Raw genomic sequence first — 16,583 nt, forward strand, 5'->3', positions numbered from 1 at the left:
TCTGACAGAGACAGTCTTAGAGTCTAACTGGAACAAGGAGTTAAGTGTTAGGATAACATCTTTTTTCAGTCACCATCACCTATTTCAAGTCTGATACCATGCAATTCACACAGATCATACAGACATTCTTCATGTATAGTTTAGTCATGTTTAGCTAAAAAAGAAAAAATATTTTCAGCAGCTAAATATGCATCCATGGTTTGGGGATTAAACCCTATATCCAGCCCGCAGTTCCAATGCCTTATCTGTGAAATGATTACATTAAACACTACTCAGCATTTATTTCTAAGGATAAGGTTATGACCACCACATTACCGTACTGTGCCAAAGGAATTTGAACCACAGGTGGCTTTGGCAGGCAACGAGCTAAGGCCACGTGTCAGCAAGCACATTTACCTTCTAACACCTGACATCAGCAGGAAAGTGGTGTGGGAAGTTTGGTGGATTACAGCACCAAAATAAACCGCCACAGGCACTATCCCACCAATCTCTTCTGCCCTTCACATGGCTTTGTGTAAAGCTGGTTCTCATCTATGGTGAGTACATGGAGTACCTGTTCCACATCTACAAGCGTAATTACTTTACTCCTAGCTGTTACAGAAGTGTAGGAAAGGATAATTAAAGGAACCAATGTTTGCAAGTTATTTGGGGGGCACTGAATGAAAGTCATTATATAAATTTAAGTTCCCTTATTTACTTTTTTTTTTACGTATATGTGTACTTTGATTTCTTTGTTTCTGTACTGACTGGAATTGTAGAGCCTCTCTTACAAAAGGAAAAGAGAATAAATAGACATAAAGATAGGACAGGAAATGCTGCCTCATCCTGTCATCCATTACCCTATGAAACTTACTGATCCGAGTAAATATGCTTTTGTTGTATCATATATTACTGATCGGTCTGATGAACTTTTATATTTCAAAGCTGAGTGGCAGGAAACCCAGTGCATGTTGCGTAAAAGTTGTTGCAAAGCTCATTGTTTTATCACAGCAAGTGTTATAAAATTTATTATTAAACAAGCATATCACAATACTGAGATGCCAATCAAGTTCAAGGTTTATAGTGCAATATGCTGTAAAAATAAGTCCCTCAATGTCCCTGTAAATTTCTTGAAGTAGCATGGGAATTACAAAGGATTTCCAGAAAGTGCTTTCTTGACTTCTTTCAAATGTAAGTTTAGAATATTTTTTGGCCTGATTGAAGAAAATTTATGAAACATGCAGTTACATATTTGATTGGTTTCGTTTTTGTAGTAAATCAAACTCTTTGAGCTCAGAATTAAAAACTCAAAAAACCAAAGGATTTAGTCATGCTACTTTAGTACATCTATATTTTTGTGTTCCAGAATATGTAATCCTATATGCAACAAAAAGATGTACTATTAAAAGTTATATTTTAACTAAAGGTAAGAAAATACACATCTACCTTACTGAAATTATACATTAACACAATCTTTGTCAAAATGTTTTGACTTGGAGTAAACATTCTTTTCAGAAAGAAACAGTTCTGCCAAAAAATTTAAAATCAATCACTTGCAGATTATTTTCTCTTAAATAAACATACAATAACATAGAGACCAAACCTACATGTGAGAATTATTGTAAGGCAAAGGAATGTAATTGCTATTTAGCCCTGATTTTGGTTAGTGATTATTCTTGGGTCATTTGTCAAAGGCTTTCATGGTCATAGTTCAGCTTCATGGAAAAAGATACATCCACCGCAGATGTGAGCCTTCCTGTTTCCATCAACAGCTTGAGTTTTTCAGTGGAGAAAAGCATGCGTTGGAGTATGTACGTGGTATGGGTCCCTGATGAATAAACACATGAGTTGACAGATCCTAGGTTAGCTGTAAGTCTAAGACGAAAGAGATGAAAAAAGTTCTTTATCTTTTTTTTTTTTTCTGAGGAACCAACATAAATACCTAGACAATAAAAGAGGCACTGATCATTCTGAGATGCTTTCAGACCAGTGATAATGATAATTTTCTATGAACTTTGCTTCTATGTGTCTTCCAAAATACATCAATTAAATGAATTTTTGCAATTTTAAACAATGTAGTGTTTTGTTTACTGATTGAAATGCTAAGGATTTATTTTTCCGCCTAGAAAAACTTACTCTGCACCACTTAGCTGAGCCTAGTTATTGCACTAAAAGTACTGCCTTGTGAGGCTAGAGGTCCTAATTGTCAGCAGGACAATTTCAGGCCTTTGTGAATCAGTGTTTTCAGTCCACTTTCTGAGTGATGCAAGACCTAACCACAAAAGTCACTGGCACACCTGGAGCAAAATTTCTAGGAAAAGTGCTTTGAATTTACTAAAACTGAGTGGCTCTGTGACACCAACTGCCACCTTCCAATTACGATATCATCCCTGGTGTCTATGATGGATAAGGAAGGGCAATTTTCGAGGGCAGTAACTAGACTGCTTTGTGAGAAACTAAAATAGGGATGAAAAAACTATGAATCAGCAGAGAGGATATCACACATAACCCAGGAAATTGCTTCTATAGTCATGTTGGAAACAAATGCTGATCTCTTAAAAAGAAAACTATATATGGAAGAAATAATAGCCAGCCTAAGTAATTTATATTCTTTGCCATAATTAGGGTCTTACGTTATTAGGAGAGACATATTACCTGGATGTCAGAAAATAATCTGACAGTGATTTTAAAAAGATTTATCCTGAAACAATACACTTAATATGCCTCCTTGTTTGTTAACTTAGCGTAGAAAAGGCTGCGTAGATTCAGGAGCCAAGTGGCTGAAGAGTGCAATAAATCACTTGACTTGCAGAAACAATGTAGCTTTCTTTTCACTTAACACTGCTTGGGGATACACACACTCTGCAAATTTGATTCTTTGTAATATTTACTGAGAAACAGAACACTTGCTTTTCAACACAACAAAATGTACATGAGACACTTTACATAGTAATCTAGTAGGCACAAATCACTCCTTTGAAAACACATTTGTTGCTACTAATCTTGCTCCTGAGCTTCTTTGACACTGAAATAATCACTGTCACTCCTGATTTACAATGGTGTAAGTAAGGAGTTAATCTCACTTTATTATTTCTGTTATATTACAATAAGTGAAAAAACCCCACTGGCTTGAAATCATGGAACCATGAAATCATGAAGATTCTGCTACCAAGTTTATTAGGGCTGGATTTCATCCAATGTGCTATTAAACCTGTAAGCATAAACCACAATCACAATTGGTGAATTATATTTGACAGCAATTTAAAATTATTTATTCCATTTACTGTATGTACAATCCAATACAATTCTCATGAAAGTCAATGACCATTTTGAGGGCACAGAAATGGGACTGGGTTTTCAACTGGACTGTTACTAGACTGCAAGATGAGTGCCACCAGGAATGGGCAAGCCCTTAAAAAGTGGACTGCATCAGATAAAACCAGATGACTACTTCTCGGAAGAAACAGGAAGAGTGCTTCTGCTGGCAAACCTCTTCTTTTGTGCCTGTTTATACCATGGCATGGATGTGCTATTGTGGCTGTCTTCACTCAAGTGGCATGACTCCTCCTCATGCGTACAACATGGTGACCTGTGCTGCTGCTGCTGCCACAAGAGTATTCAAACACAACTCTCAGGGCACAGAGGGGCCTGGACAACAGAATTCAGGCACCCCAGACCTAGATGAGCAGGTGACCGTTGCAAGATTTCCACCTTCTAATACAGTTTTTTAATGAAAGGGAAAAGAGAAATGTTTAAGCAATTCCTTTTTCTGTTGTTCCTCTGTGTCTTGGTAATTATCTCAGTCATTATGTATTTATTCCAATGTGCACCTGCTTTATTTGAATCAATAGCAAAATTTCATTTGCTTCAGATGAAGCAGGGCTGGGACATAAAAGGTAACACTGAATTGCATGTTTGAGCACTGCTTGCAATATAAAATACCTAAAAGGTACAAAACCCATTACTCTTGTATGAGCTCAGGGCCCCCATAAAATATATCAAAATAAAGAAGTGAAAAACCTCTGAAGATTGAGTAGGGCTGGAGTACTGGAAATTTCATGGGCTGGCTACACTGGTCATCCTCATTTTCAGCAAAGAAACAATCTCCAAAACCAAAAGGAACTTTTGAACCTGTACCCAGTGTTTGTTAAATGCCTGGAGCTGTGTTGACAGCCTAAGCTGCGTGAGTCATGACTTTGAAGACCTGTTAAACATGTAGAAGATGGGCTGAAGAAAAGGCAGAGCATCCATACTCCTGCATCTTTGGCTATATATGAAAGAGGGGTGCATGGCTCTTAGTCTAAACTCAGGCTGAGATGCTGCCATGCTGGCCTATTAGCAGGTTGCCTCATGTAACTTCACATCCAGCAAGCCATCCAAATACCGTCCCTTCAATTTACAGATGACCTCAGTGGAGGTGAGAAACCATTTTTGACACTTGCCCAAGGTCATGCTGTAACTCACTCAGAAAATATCAGAGATTCTGTACTTGTTGACCTGTACCTGAATGCTAGGCTCTTTCAAGTGCTAAATCAAGTAGGTGTGAAATCATGTGAGTGCATTGAACTTCCTTTTACCTTTGATGAAAAATTCTCCCTTTGAACACCTAAAAGTTCAGATGGAACTTAAAAGTTGCTCAGTTACCTGATATCATGCACCCTTTTAAGGCTGAACAAAATGGATGGGAGGAAAATAGAACTACTAGGAAAAACACTTGTCTCCAGAATGTAATCAGTACTCAACTTGGCATGGGACCAATACACTACAGAAAACATGAAGCGCTGGGGAAGCTGAGCCGGAGAAGCAGCAGCAGCTCTTAAGAGGACAGGAAACATCAAATATAAGGTGCAACACTCTGTAGAGAGAGTAGACGGTATCTTGTATTTTAAAAATAAGAGAATACCTCCAAACAGCAGGTAAGCATTTGCTTTCTGAGGTGCCCGAGAGCGCTGCCAGCGGCAGAGGCTCCCTTCTCCGTGCGGGCCGGGAACACTCGGTGTGCCCGGGGTGGGCGCGTGTGCCAGGCTACAGCTGTCCTTCTGAGACCGGAGCTGCTGGCGCGGCCCGGGGGTCCGCACGGGGCGAGCGCCGGGGTGTGGACCGCTTTTTTTGGTAGAGCAGGGTGCCAGTAGTGGGTGGCAGCAGTCGCCGGCCTCTCAGCTGCCCCGGCCCCAGCTCACCCTGCCCGGGGCGCGGGGCGGGCGGAGGCGCGGGCTGCGGGAGGGCGCGGCCGGCGGGCGCGCACACAATGGCAGTGCCGGGAGCCGCCCGCAGAGCCGCGCTGGGCGGGTCCCGCCACCGCGGGCTCGCCGTGCCGTGCCGTGCCGTGCCGGGCGGTGCCGGGCCGGGCCGGGCCGGGCGGGGAGGGGTGGGGCGGGCGCACCTGGCCGGGGCGAGCGGCGGCGGCGGGGCAGGGGCGGGAGGCCGCGGCGAGGGGCGGAGGGCGGCGCGGCGGGCGGGCCGCTCCTCATTGGCCGCGCGGCGACACCGCGAGTGCCTGCGCGCCGGCCGGGAGCGGCCGCGGCGCTGTCGCCGCTTCCCAGGGCGCGGAGCGGCGGGAGCCGCGGCAGCCGCAGGAGCGGCGGGAGGGTGAGCGGGTAAGCGGGTGGCGCCGCGCGAGGGCAGAACCGGTGCCGCTAAGCCCCGGCCCGCCGGCGCGGAGGGGATTCCCCGCCTCGCCCGGCGTCGGGTTGCGGGGATGTCCGGGGGGGCTCCTGCCGCAGGCCTGGAGGCACGTCCCGGTTGACAGGGCAACGGAGCCACTGAGGAATGCAGCGGGCGGGCGGCTGGGCTCCGGTGGCCGCCGGGGCAGCTGGGGGCTGCCGCTGCCGGGGAAGGGGCGGGGGCGCCGGGAGCCGCTTTCTTCTCCCGGCGCTCGGGCAGGGGCAGGGGAGGTGCCCTTCGGCCCGCGGGTGCCTCTTCCTTCGCGGGTGAGGAGGGCGGGGAGCGCCCCCGGCGCCGGGAGGGACCGGGGGCAGGGGCGTTCACCTCCGCGCTCCTCCGCAGGGCGCGCAGCCGAGCGCGGGGCGGCTCCGGGGCGCTGGTGATGAGGGCGCCGAGCAGGGGCTGAAGCCGGCGGCGGGCGGCGACCATGACGGTGTTCCGGCAGGAGAACCTGGAGGAGCACTACGAGACGGGCGAGGACCTCGGCAGGTGGGTGCGGGCGGATGGAGCCGTGGCCGCTGAGCTCGGCGGGGCAAGGGGTGAGGACAGGCTCGCACCCGCGTTGGCATTCCACCTTGTCTGAGATGCCTGAAGACGGAAAAGGGCGTTGGATTTGAAGTTAGCGCGTCTTTGCCTTTTTAATACGGGTCTGATGAGATTTTTGGACAGGGAGAGTTCCTAAGTGGTGCCTGCTCAGCTCGACGCCCTCCCGGGTGCTGTGCGGCGCGTAGGGGCGAACCTGCTGCCGGCGGCGCAGCTGTGGGCACTGCGAGGCTCGCTGCTGTGCGCCGGGCGGGGAGCTGGAAACGGGCTGGGCTGAAAGGAGAGAAGTTTGCATTGTTCACAGTGTGAAGGACTACGTTTGTATTGCGTGTTGGATTTTTCTTTAAGAACGGGATTAGAGAAGTGAGAGTAGTATTTTATCGATACTATTGTGGCGAAGATGACTGTCTGAGCATCGCTGTTGGAGCTGGAAGTCGGATTAAGAGCGCTGCAGATGCAGAGCTGCCTGCTTGAACCTTGATTCTTGAACGCTGTGTAGTTGTGAGCTCCTCCGAGCTCACACTATTAATCGTGCCTTGTTTTTTCAGTGCTTTCCGTGTTTTAAAACTGTTTAAACACTGGATTGTGTTACATGAGAGTCCTTTTCCTCTTCTTTGCCCCTTCTAGAAGCCAATGGCATTCTAGCAAACCAACATGGCAGAATCCTTTTCAAGTGTTCATCTTGGTGATTTCAAAGCATAGGATCAGTGTTCAATTAACACAGGGTATTCAGTCTACATGGAGCAGATGCTCCCATATCTACCTGCACATACCTTTCCAGTGAAGGGTCCAGTCATAGCAAATGTTGTTAACGAGGTACTTGAATAGGCAGGAACTTAGAAATATTTCATGATTTCTTAATATCAAAAAAAAAAACCAAAACACCCAACCCACAACTAACCAACCAACCAACCCCCCACATTATAAGAAAGTTAATTGCACTGTATTTCCAAAAAACTTCATCCTGTTTATATACAAGTTTGTTGATGTGACTTTGGCAATAAATATGTACTTCTATTTCCACATAGTGTTCTGGGTTGGCATTTTCATACATCTAGAATGTGAACTAATACTAATTTTCTGGATAACTTGATAGGAAGAAGTGTCATCATGCTAAAGCATAAGTTTGGATTTTGTGGTCTGAATATTTTTTTTTTTTTGGCATGTAATATTGTTTTATTTGGTTTCCATTCTTTGTGACAAGAATACATAGTGTTCCAAAATCAGGTTTAGGTTTCTGGACTATTAAAAATAAAACCATTGTTGTTACAGGTACTGATAAATGATTGACTTTATAGAAGAAAATAAAGACACAGATATATTGTGGGGTTTTAAGGTTCTTCAGAGAGAAGACAATGTCAATATGCAAATTTAGAAAGTGTTAAGGTTTATGTAACTTCCCTTGTATTTTTTTTAAAGAGGGAGTGTCAGTGCAATGTTTGGTGCCTAATACATATTTATGAAATAGAGCAATTGCCCTTAGGCCAATTACATAAGAAATGTTTAAATACGTAGAGTTCTTTTCCAAATAGATGTTCTTTGCAAGTCACAAGCTCCAGAACACAGCAGTGGAGAGCAGGCATTTCATTTTTACAGTATGGGAAGTGCAAACACTGAAAACATTAGGTAGTAAAACAACAACCAAAAAACCCAGAACAAATGGAGGGTTTCAAATTCACAGAGTGTTAGGTAATGGCATTCAGTTTAAAAATGGTATCTTCATTTGGTCACTTACCAACAGGGTATTACAACACTGAGGGGTTGATCCATCCTATGGCTATATAAGCTTGGCATGCAGTCTAAACTTGCCGTGTTTTATGAATTTTAAAGAATGTTAGAATCCGCTCTAGTTTTCACTTGAAAAAGGGTAAAGACATCTAAGAACCTCATCAATTTTATCTACATGTGTGAGAAAATACCAGTGGATGGTAAAACATTGGGAAATGTTTGACAGGGCTTTTGCTTTAAAAATGGAATATGGTTACTTAAAAGGGCCAAAGCTTTCACTTCAGCATCATTTTAAGAAACCAGGATTATCCCAGTGTGAAACGCTGGCATAAAGCCATAAGAGTAAGCAAACCTCAAGAGGGTTGTATGGTTTATTTCAGTGGTGTTTTTAACTCCTTTTTGAACTTCAGTTTCTAGGGTTCCACAAACTACTTTTTTGTAAATCTGTCACTTTCCATTCCTCGTTACCCCTTAGCATGTTTCTGACTGGTAGGTTTACATATAAATGTAGTTACCCTGAGGCTCGAAACTCAAAAACCAGTGAATATTAAAACCACCTTTGACTTTAAAATTTCCTGTATTCATTTGGACACACAAATTGTGAATTAATACTTCAAGCAATGATGAAAGTTTCCGTTTTGCAAAATCAACTGATTTTTCTCCTTCTCTTGGAAGAATGCTTTTATTTCCTCTTACTTAGCTGCAGGCATGAAGCAAACAAGGTGAATTAATTAACTGGTGAGTTTTCATTGACAGAGTTGTGTTTGAATGAAAAGTTCCTAGGCCAACCTGCCTTTTGAGAGAGCTCAGTGAAGATGCAAATACTCAGGTATTTTAATAATCTGCACTGTTTTCCCTTGTAAATTATTTAAGTCTTTGTTACATTACAATAATTCTGACAGTCACTAGAATAAAAAGTCATTTGAATAAGAAAGGTGTGTTGAAGAAAGCAAATGGGCTGTGTAAATTAAATTTTTGATGGAAAGCAGTAAAGGAGGTTTAAGTATTGCTTAGCAAAAAACCTAGGGTTGTTGGAAATAAGGAGAAGGGGATGATGGTGTTCCTGGACCAAAAAAAAAAAAGTGTTCTCTAGTTTTCTGATATTTTACCATGCTTTTGCAGAAAAAGTAATAAACAATCACAGTCCTGTTACGGACATGTCTGAGTTTTGTTCTGGTCTTTAGTTCGTTTTCATTTATGCCTAAGGAGAATTAGAAAAAAGAAATTTGGGATTGTGAATATGGATAGAATCATCCTTATTTATTTTTCTTGCCTGTACGTGATTTCTTCTGACAAGTTCATGGCTGTTCAGGTTGGTTTATCTTAAGATTTTGTACCAAAGCAGTCTTGTGAGACTTATGGATCGAATGCTATCTTTAGCATAAAGATAAAAGAAGATTTCTCTTGATTAATGTATGGTGCATTGCATACACTTTTTTTTGTTTTCCATCTTAGAGATTTGAAATTACATGTGTTACTTGTTCAGATGCAGGCTACCTGCAGATGCGCTAAATAATCATCTAACCATGAAGTTTCAAGGGGTGGTAAACATTATCATGGAAGAGCAACAAATTTGCTAAAAGCTATTTTGTCATTTTAATTCTGCCTGCAGTTGCAGGTGGTGTGACTGCGCATTTTAAATACCCTGCTGCAGTGCTTTTACTTCAGTCTGCCCAAAAGTCAGGAATTCAAGTTCAGCAGTATTAAAAACCTTACTATGGTGAGGAAGCAAGTAAAGACCTTCAAAGCACATGAAACTTTTCAAAGTATGTTTTTACCTCCCGTGACTGGCCTTGCTTGGGAATTCATACAGTATTGCTAGAAATGTGATGTTGCTTAAAAAATTTTAGGGAGAAGTAACTAAAACTGTGTTATAAATACACACTGTGTTTGTCTGTGAGTTCCTGATTGTATAGACAGCTCCTTCTTCCTTCATCACCAACACCCACATTTGGTTTTTTTTGGTTGTTTTATTTTCTTTCAAGCTTTCATGTGCTTTCTAAAAGAGATGCAGACTGTTATGGTAAAGTTTTGGAATTGAAGAATGGTATTTGCATTGCACTGTAGTTCACAATTTTTAGATTCTTCTTGATTCAGAAAGTAGGAAGAGGCATCTAACCGTTTTGAATGTTAAGCTTATTTGGACCTGTTGGACTCACTAGGGGAACACTTGTAACTTATTGAAGGAAAGCTACCCTGAATCTTGTCAGTTTCAGAGACTGCTCTGACTCTGCTTGGTAGCTCACTAAGCAGAGGTGCTAAGAGTAGAAAGCAGCAAGCTAACCCTGCTACCTAATGTACCCAATCACTTTATCAGTTGTGAGAGAAAAATGCCTAGGATAACATGCTGAAGATGTTGATAAGAGAAAATAGAGAGCTGTGCAAGTATGTATTTACATTCTGTAAAACGTTCCTCTACCTTTCAGAGTTGAGTGAAAAAAGATTATTTTTTAATTTTTCCCTGGAAAATTATTTCCATAGTAAGCAAGGAGTATATAGGCTGAATATACAAGTATGTAAATATATATATGTCCATGAATGTATGTGTTTTTCATTATTCAGATACCAGTTTTTGGTAGCACGTCTTTCTACGGCTGTGGAGGCTGCTTGTCATCTATCCAAACACCGTAACTGTAACTACATTGCACCTCTGTATTGGGAGAAAATTAAAACCTCTGAAAAAAAACCAAATAAACTTGGATGGCAACCAGAATTTGACCTTTATGGCACTTTTCAGGCTTGACAGCCTAAGCTAACCTTGCTGGCTATCTCATGTACTAAAATTGTGTCAGTATTATCAAGCTCTGTTGTGAGATTTATAGGATGTGAAACTCATTTCAGGTGATACTTCCTTTCAAAACAGTCACATTTAAAACCCATGACAACCATCTTTAATGATGTTATAGTGTAACATTTTTTCCTATGAATTATCAGAAAGTCGTGTGGGGGCGGGGAAGGAGCAATGTGAAAGATGGTGTTGTAAGGCTAAAACTGTTGCATGTAAGCTATAAAATTTTTAACTGTGGTACATTGAAATTTCCAGTTTCTGTTTCCTTGGGTTTTCTTGCTGTAAGTTCATCTCCATTGCTCCATTTTAAGCCATTGTTAACCTTCATTCTCATACAGCAGTTAAGTGGTTAAACTCTGAAGAAGCAGAAGGTGCAGACCTCTGCAGTGCCATTTCCTGTGTTATTCATACAGGCACAGTGATAAATACTGCAAGCGTGTAATTCACTGTTTTTATAACTACTTTATTCAGATTTTAGTAGTCCATGATAATTAATTAAATTAATTAAATTGAGTGGACTATATAAGTTTTTCAGGGAAAAGGACCTCACCTCAGAAGGAACTCTGAAAATGTTCACAACAAAGCCCCTATTTGACCAGGAAACCTATTTGATTGATGCCTCTGTATGCTCTTTTGTTTTTATTTCAAGAACTGAAAGTTGTAGAATTCAAATTATATCAAATAACCCTTTCTGTGCTGGTTGTGAACCATGTACGTGTTTTATCAGTCTTGTCAATCCTCAGAGGAGAAGTTGGTTGTTCCATGCTTTTCTGTAAGTCCTGGCTTTGGTGGCTGCATGGATATTGAAAAGGAAGGTTTCTTAACTGGAAAGAATGGTTGCAAAAAATTATTCATCTCAAGTCACTTTGCCTTCCAGACATGCCTCAAAATGTTTCCTTTTCACAAATACACAATAACCTGCAAGCTGCTGATGGCGCAGGGTACAAGAGCTGTCACCATACAGTGCCACTGGTGACAATTACTGCCATATAAAATGTGCTGAGAGGTTTGCTTCGTGAAAAGCACAAGAAATGCTGATGCTTTTTTGGGTATAACTTGGTCCTGCTTACTTTATTTCTCTCTCTGGGGGAAAAGAAGGACTGCTTTGTATGTCTTTTAAAATATAGTGTAATAAAAACTGCAGCTTGCTGATTATTCTGTGCTTTCAGTTTAAATGCACAAATCTTTGTAAATCTAAACTCAACAGGAAGCAGATAAAAATGCTTGTCTGATTTTTCTTCTAGCCAGGCTCAGTGAGGCATGATCAGTACCAGAGCAGGCATGTTAGGGGCGTGCTGCAACTTCAATCTGTCCTTCTGGGCTTTCCTTCTGTGCTTATGGGGGTTTTTTGGTGTTTGTTTTTTTTCCTCCCCATTTTCTCCCTTTACAGATGTTTGAGTATGTCAATTTCTCTGCTGGAATTATGTGTACTGAACAGAAATTGGCCCTTTTAGCCTAGGAAAGGGAGGCTGACACTGCCTTTTCATGAGAGCTTTGTTCAAAGCTCAGGCTGCAGAGTTGGTGGTTGAAAGGATCAGTATCTCTTTCCTCTGCTGTGTGTTTCTGTGTAGGTTGTTTTGTTTCAGGTTGGGTTCTTTTTTTTAATGTAGTGCTGCTGTCAAAGGGGAAAAATATCCCACCTTATATCTAATTTATGGCAGGTGAATACTCTCAGATCAGCTGAAAGCACTGAACATAAACCGACAACAAGGATTTTTAAGCTGGAAATTAGGAGAACTGTGGGTGGTGCAACAGTTCTGGAGTAATTGTCATGCACGGTTGTTGCAGTTTGTCAGAGGTATTCAAAACTGTACGAGTTTCTGGAGGAGATTGCATGTTTCTTGTGAGACCCTGGCTTAATGTCCACGTGTCTTTCTGTTTTTAAATGGCTTTAAATGGTTAAAACAAACAAATTGTGCAACTTGTTGATACAACTTTATATTCTGAAGAAATTATGCTGGTTAAAGCAGTGGCTCGGCAGCTTGTTTCCTGGATGGTAGTGGCTTTGTAGGAGCTCTGTCTCAAATAAAACTTGTTTCTCAAACTGTGTTTTGACCCTCTTGCAGGAAGATACGTGACACAAAGGAAGATTTTATACTAAACCTGAACAGCATTCATTGACTGGCCACGCAGTATAGTAGGTCATACTTAACTGTGATGAGTTCATGGCTGAGATGGGTGAAGCTGAGAAAAGTGTAGACAAAGCCTAAAGATCTTCAAGCCTTTACTATTTTGTTGCATGTCTACCTTATGCAGGGAAATTTGGCATAACGTGTGAAATTTTGCAGAACTGGGTACAAAGTCCGGTGCCAAGCAGTCTAATATACGTGATGTTGCTAAACTCTGAGATCTTGTCTAGGACGTGATACAGGAGGACTGGAGCCTGCACATTTTGGTCAGTTGTTGGGTGACATTCCTCTTGGTTTTGGTGCAGTTATGGAACAGACTAATGACAGAGATGAGTTGTAGGGGCAGGTATCTCTCCATATCCTTGCAAACCTTTCTACATCCTCCTTCACAGGTTACTTGCAGGTCTTGTCCCTTCATTTCAAAGAGATTGCTGCTGTCTTTTTCTAAAGTGAAGAACAGATGCTAAGCTAAGGTGGTGAAGCTGTGGAAAGAAGCTTCTTAAGAAGACTTAAGGCTTTTGTACATTTAGCCTTGCACCACTACGCTTGGAGTGGTATGATATTATTAATATGCTGGAAAAATTAAAATGATGGGTGAAACAAAGAAACTTTAGACACTACATTTACATTCACAGATGATTCTGCAGGCTGGAATTGAAAGGCTGCTTGCCTCAAGGAAAATGACCTTATGGGACCTGTTGAAATGAGACCAGTCTGAACAGGGAATCTAAATTGTATCAAGATTTAGCTTGTAACATTAAAGGAAAGAATTGCATTAAACTGTTCTGGAAAAGGAGAAAGTTGATAAGGATACAGTCATTGTTGATATCTTAAATCAGTTTTAACACTCTCTTTCAAAGTTTCCAGGCATATTGCAGTCCTTGAAGATGTTGTCCTATTGTACTAAAAGTGCAGTATTATTGGCATGTCAGAGTTTTGTGGGTTTTTTTTGGTTGTGGTACACGTCCATGTTGGAGGGAATATCTTGTAATAGATGCATTTCACCCAGTCCCGGAATAGCTCACAGGGTTTAGGATTGCTGTAAAACACTACACTGAGTAATCCACATGGTGATCTGCAGCCTTATTCTCTTGATTTTAGAAGTTTAATTTCCTTCCCCTTATTCCCTCCTGTTTGTGGAAGCTGATGTGCCAAACCATTTCTGCTTCCCGAGGCAGTAGTGTTGAGGAGGAAGCATGGTTGTGTGGCTGCCCAGCCAATGTGAATGCCTTGACCACCAGCAGCAGGGACCCTGAGCAGTGGTGTGCCACTCTACTAGAGCAAGTCTTCCCCAGTACCATCTGCTTGCAGGTGCATGTCTCCATTTGTTATGAAGCTCAGATGGTCCTGCCTGTATTTAACAGAAAGAAAAATACCTTACTGGGTGGTCATGAACTTATGGGGAAATGTCCAAAGCTTTGGAAATGTCATAGTCAGTGTAAATTATAACTGTCTTTATACACTGATTGAAAGGTGTAGTTTGAGATTTTTGTTTTGAATTATGCAGAGGAGTGAGGTTTTGGAAAGGATAAAAATTACTTGGGGCAATAGCATTTGTCTGTGCACTTCTTGCCTAAACAGGATGCTAAGAGCTTGTAACTGAACCAGTGTACTGGAAATATTTTATTTCCACTATGACTTTATTTGTCAGCAATCAATGGTGTGCTTCCAAATTTTCACAAGTTACTTGGAGTCCTGCTTTCTGCCTGGTATGTAAATTGGCTTCTGGGCTCTTGTACCTTTTCCTCAGTCTTCTCTCAAGTGTCAGTGGTTGTCCTAGCTTTAAGGTACTGGCTAGGTGTGCCTGTAGAAGTATGCACTTAGAGTACCTGCTTTCATGCCATGGGAACTGATAGCAGAGGGACATTTTCCCCAGATCACAGTCTGTTGGACCTGTAGTGTTCTGAAGTTGTTATTCTTATGGGACAGAGAAAGGCTGTTCATTTTCTGGAATCTGGTGAGTTTTAACTGTCTGGTGCTTATAGAGAAGTGGTATGGAGACACTCATCTCTTCTTCCCTATTGTCTCTGCTGAAGTTTTTAAAGAAGAGGACTGAACTGCACTTTTTCTGAACTGCTGATATGGTATTTTGTAATCCTGTATTTCTAAAGGAGACTAAGAAAGCCAACTCATAAAACTTCAAATCATGTGTATCCTTTGTGGTGTGTGTTATTTGGCACTGTGCTTACTTTGCCTGACTGTGTAGATATACTGAGTGCAGCTAACTTCTGTGTTAAGGGATAATGTTGTATTCTGATGTGGTTCACAATTAAGTTATTCTGCCAGGTTAAATTATTCTGCCAAGTTTAATGGGTGACAAGGTGTGGGTTTTTCCCCCTTGTGCTGGTTTTGCACAGCCTGGTTTTTGGTAGCAGGGGGCCACAGAAGTGGCTTCTGTGAGAAGCTGCTGGAAGCTTCCACCATGTCCAGCAGAGCCAATCTCTGATGGCTTTGAAGATGGACATGCTGCTGGCCAAAGCCGGGCCAGTTAGAGAGAGATTGGTGACACCTCTGTGATAATGTATTTAAGAAGAAAATCAAGACAAAGTGCACGAGAGGAAGAGGTGAGAACATGTGAGGGAAACAAGGTCAGAGGAGAAGGAGGGGGAGGAGGTGCTCCAGGTGCTGGAGCTGAGGTTCTTCTGTGGGCCGTGGTAAAGACTATGGTGAAGCAGCTGTGCCCCTGCAGCCCATGGGGATCCACAGGGAATGCAGAGATCCATCCACAGCCTGTGGGGGAGGTGTCCATGTTGGAGCGGGTGGATGCCTGGAGGGGGCTGTGATCCAGTGGGAGACCCGGTGGAGAGAGGGGGTCCCTGCTTCCAGGCTGGAGCAGCCTGTCCTTGGAGGGCTGCACCCCATGGAAAGAGAGACCCACAGTGCAGCAGTTTTGGGAGAACTGTTGCTTGTAAGATTGGAGCCACACTGGAGAAGTTCACAGGCAACCATCTCCTGTGGGAGGGACTCCATGACGCAGCAGGGGAAGGATTTCTCTCCCTGCACAGCGGAAGAAAACCTTGGGTGACAAACTGACCAAACCCCCCCTGCCCTGTACCCTGTGCTGTCAGTGGGAAGGAGAGAGGGGCTGGGGGAAAAAAGGTGTTTTAAGGGCTTATTTTACTTCTCATTATCCTTTTCTGATTCTGTTAGCAATAAATTCACTTTGTATCTCTATGTTGAGCCTGTTTTGCCCTTGAACTGTTTTCTCCCAGTCCTTATCTCAACTCATGAATGCTTCATTAATTTTTCTCTCCTCTGCCCAGCTGTGGCAGAGGAGGGTGAGTGAGTGACTTTCATGGGTGCCTGGTGTTTGGCCAGTGTCAAACCACAACATCTCTTTGTCCACAGGGGAAAATAATATGTGTGTGTGTGTGTGTCTTACTTGGGTCCTACAGCTTTGAGGCCAAGAACTCAACATTGAATAACTCTGTCAACAAGACTGGGAGTTTATTATTGTATAAGAAGAAAACAGTATATGAGAGTCTTGAATGGTAACAAATTTTATCTTTCGATACCTCTCTTCTTGCTAACTCAGACTGCTTTGTTGGGACACTTGGCTCCTGTTACCTTTAAGGAAGGTGATGCAGATGTAATCCTAGAGACAGAGATTTCAACTTCTCTCCTTCAGCTTTCTTTTTCTCTTAGGGGTTTTGTTTTGTTTGCTTTGGGTTTGTGTGCATGTGTGTTTTGTTGTGGTTTTTATTCCTTGCAAATACAGACTTCAAACATTTTGGTATGGGAGTGCTGACTTT

General features: G+C 42.4%; 1 protein-coding gene across 2 annotated transcripts in view; it reads left to right on the forward strand.

Moving 5' to 3' along the window:
- Positions 1-5,985: 5,985 nt before the first annotated feature.
- Positions 5,986-16,583, forward strand: part of DAPK1 (death associated protein kinase 1) — an 86,960-nt gene continuing 76,362 nt past the window's right edge. For both annotated transcript variants that reach the window (XM_069000732.1, XM_069000734.1), the window contains exon 1: positions 5,986-6,132. In XM_069000732.1, the coding sequence (XP_068856833.1) occupies positions 6,071-6,132 (62 nt within the window). In that variant the 5' untranslated portion in view covers positions 5,986-6,070. The remainder of the gene's footprint in view (positions 6,133-16,583) is intronic.

The sequence above is a fragment of the Aphelocoma coerulescens genome (genome assembly GCF_041296385.1).
Source record: "Aphelocoma coerulescens isolate FSJ_1873_10779 chromosome Z unlocalized genomic scaffold, UR_Acoe_1.0 ChrZ, whole genome shotgun sequence".
NCBI classification, from domain to species: Eukaryota; Metazoa; Chordata; class Aves; order Passeriformes; family Corvidae; genus Aphelocoma; species Aphelocoma coerulescens.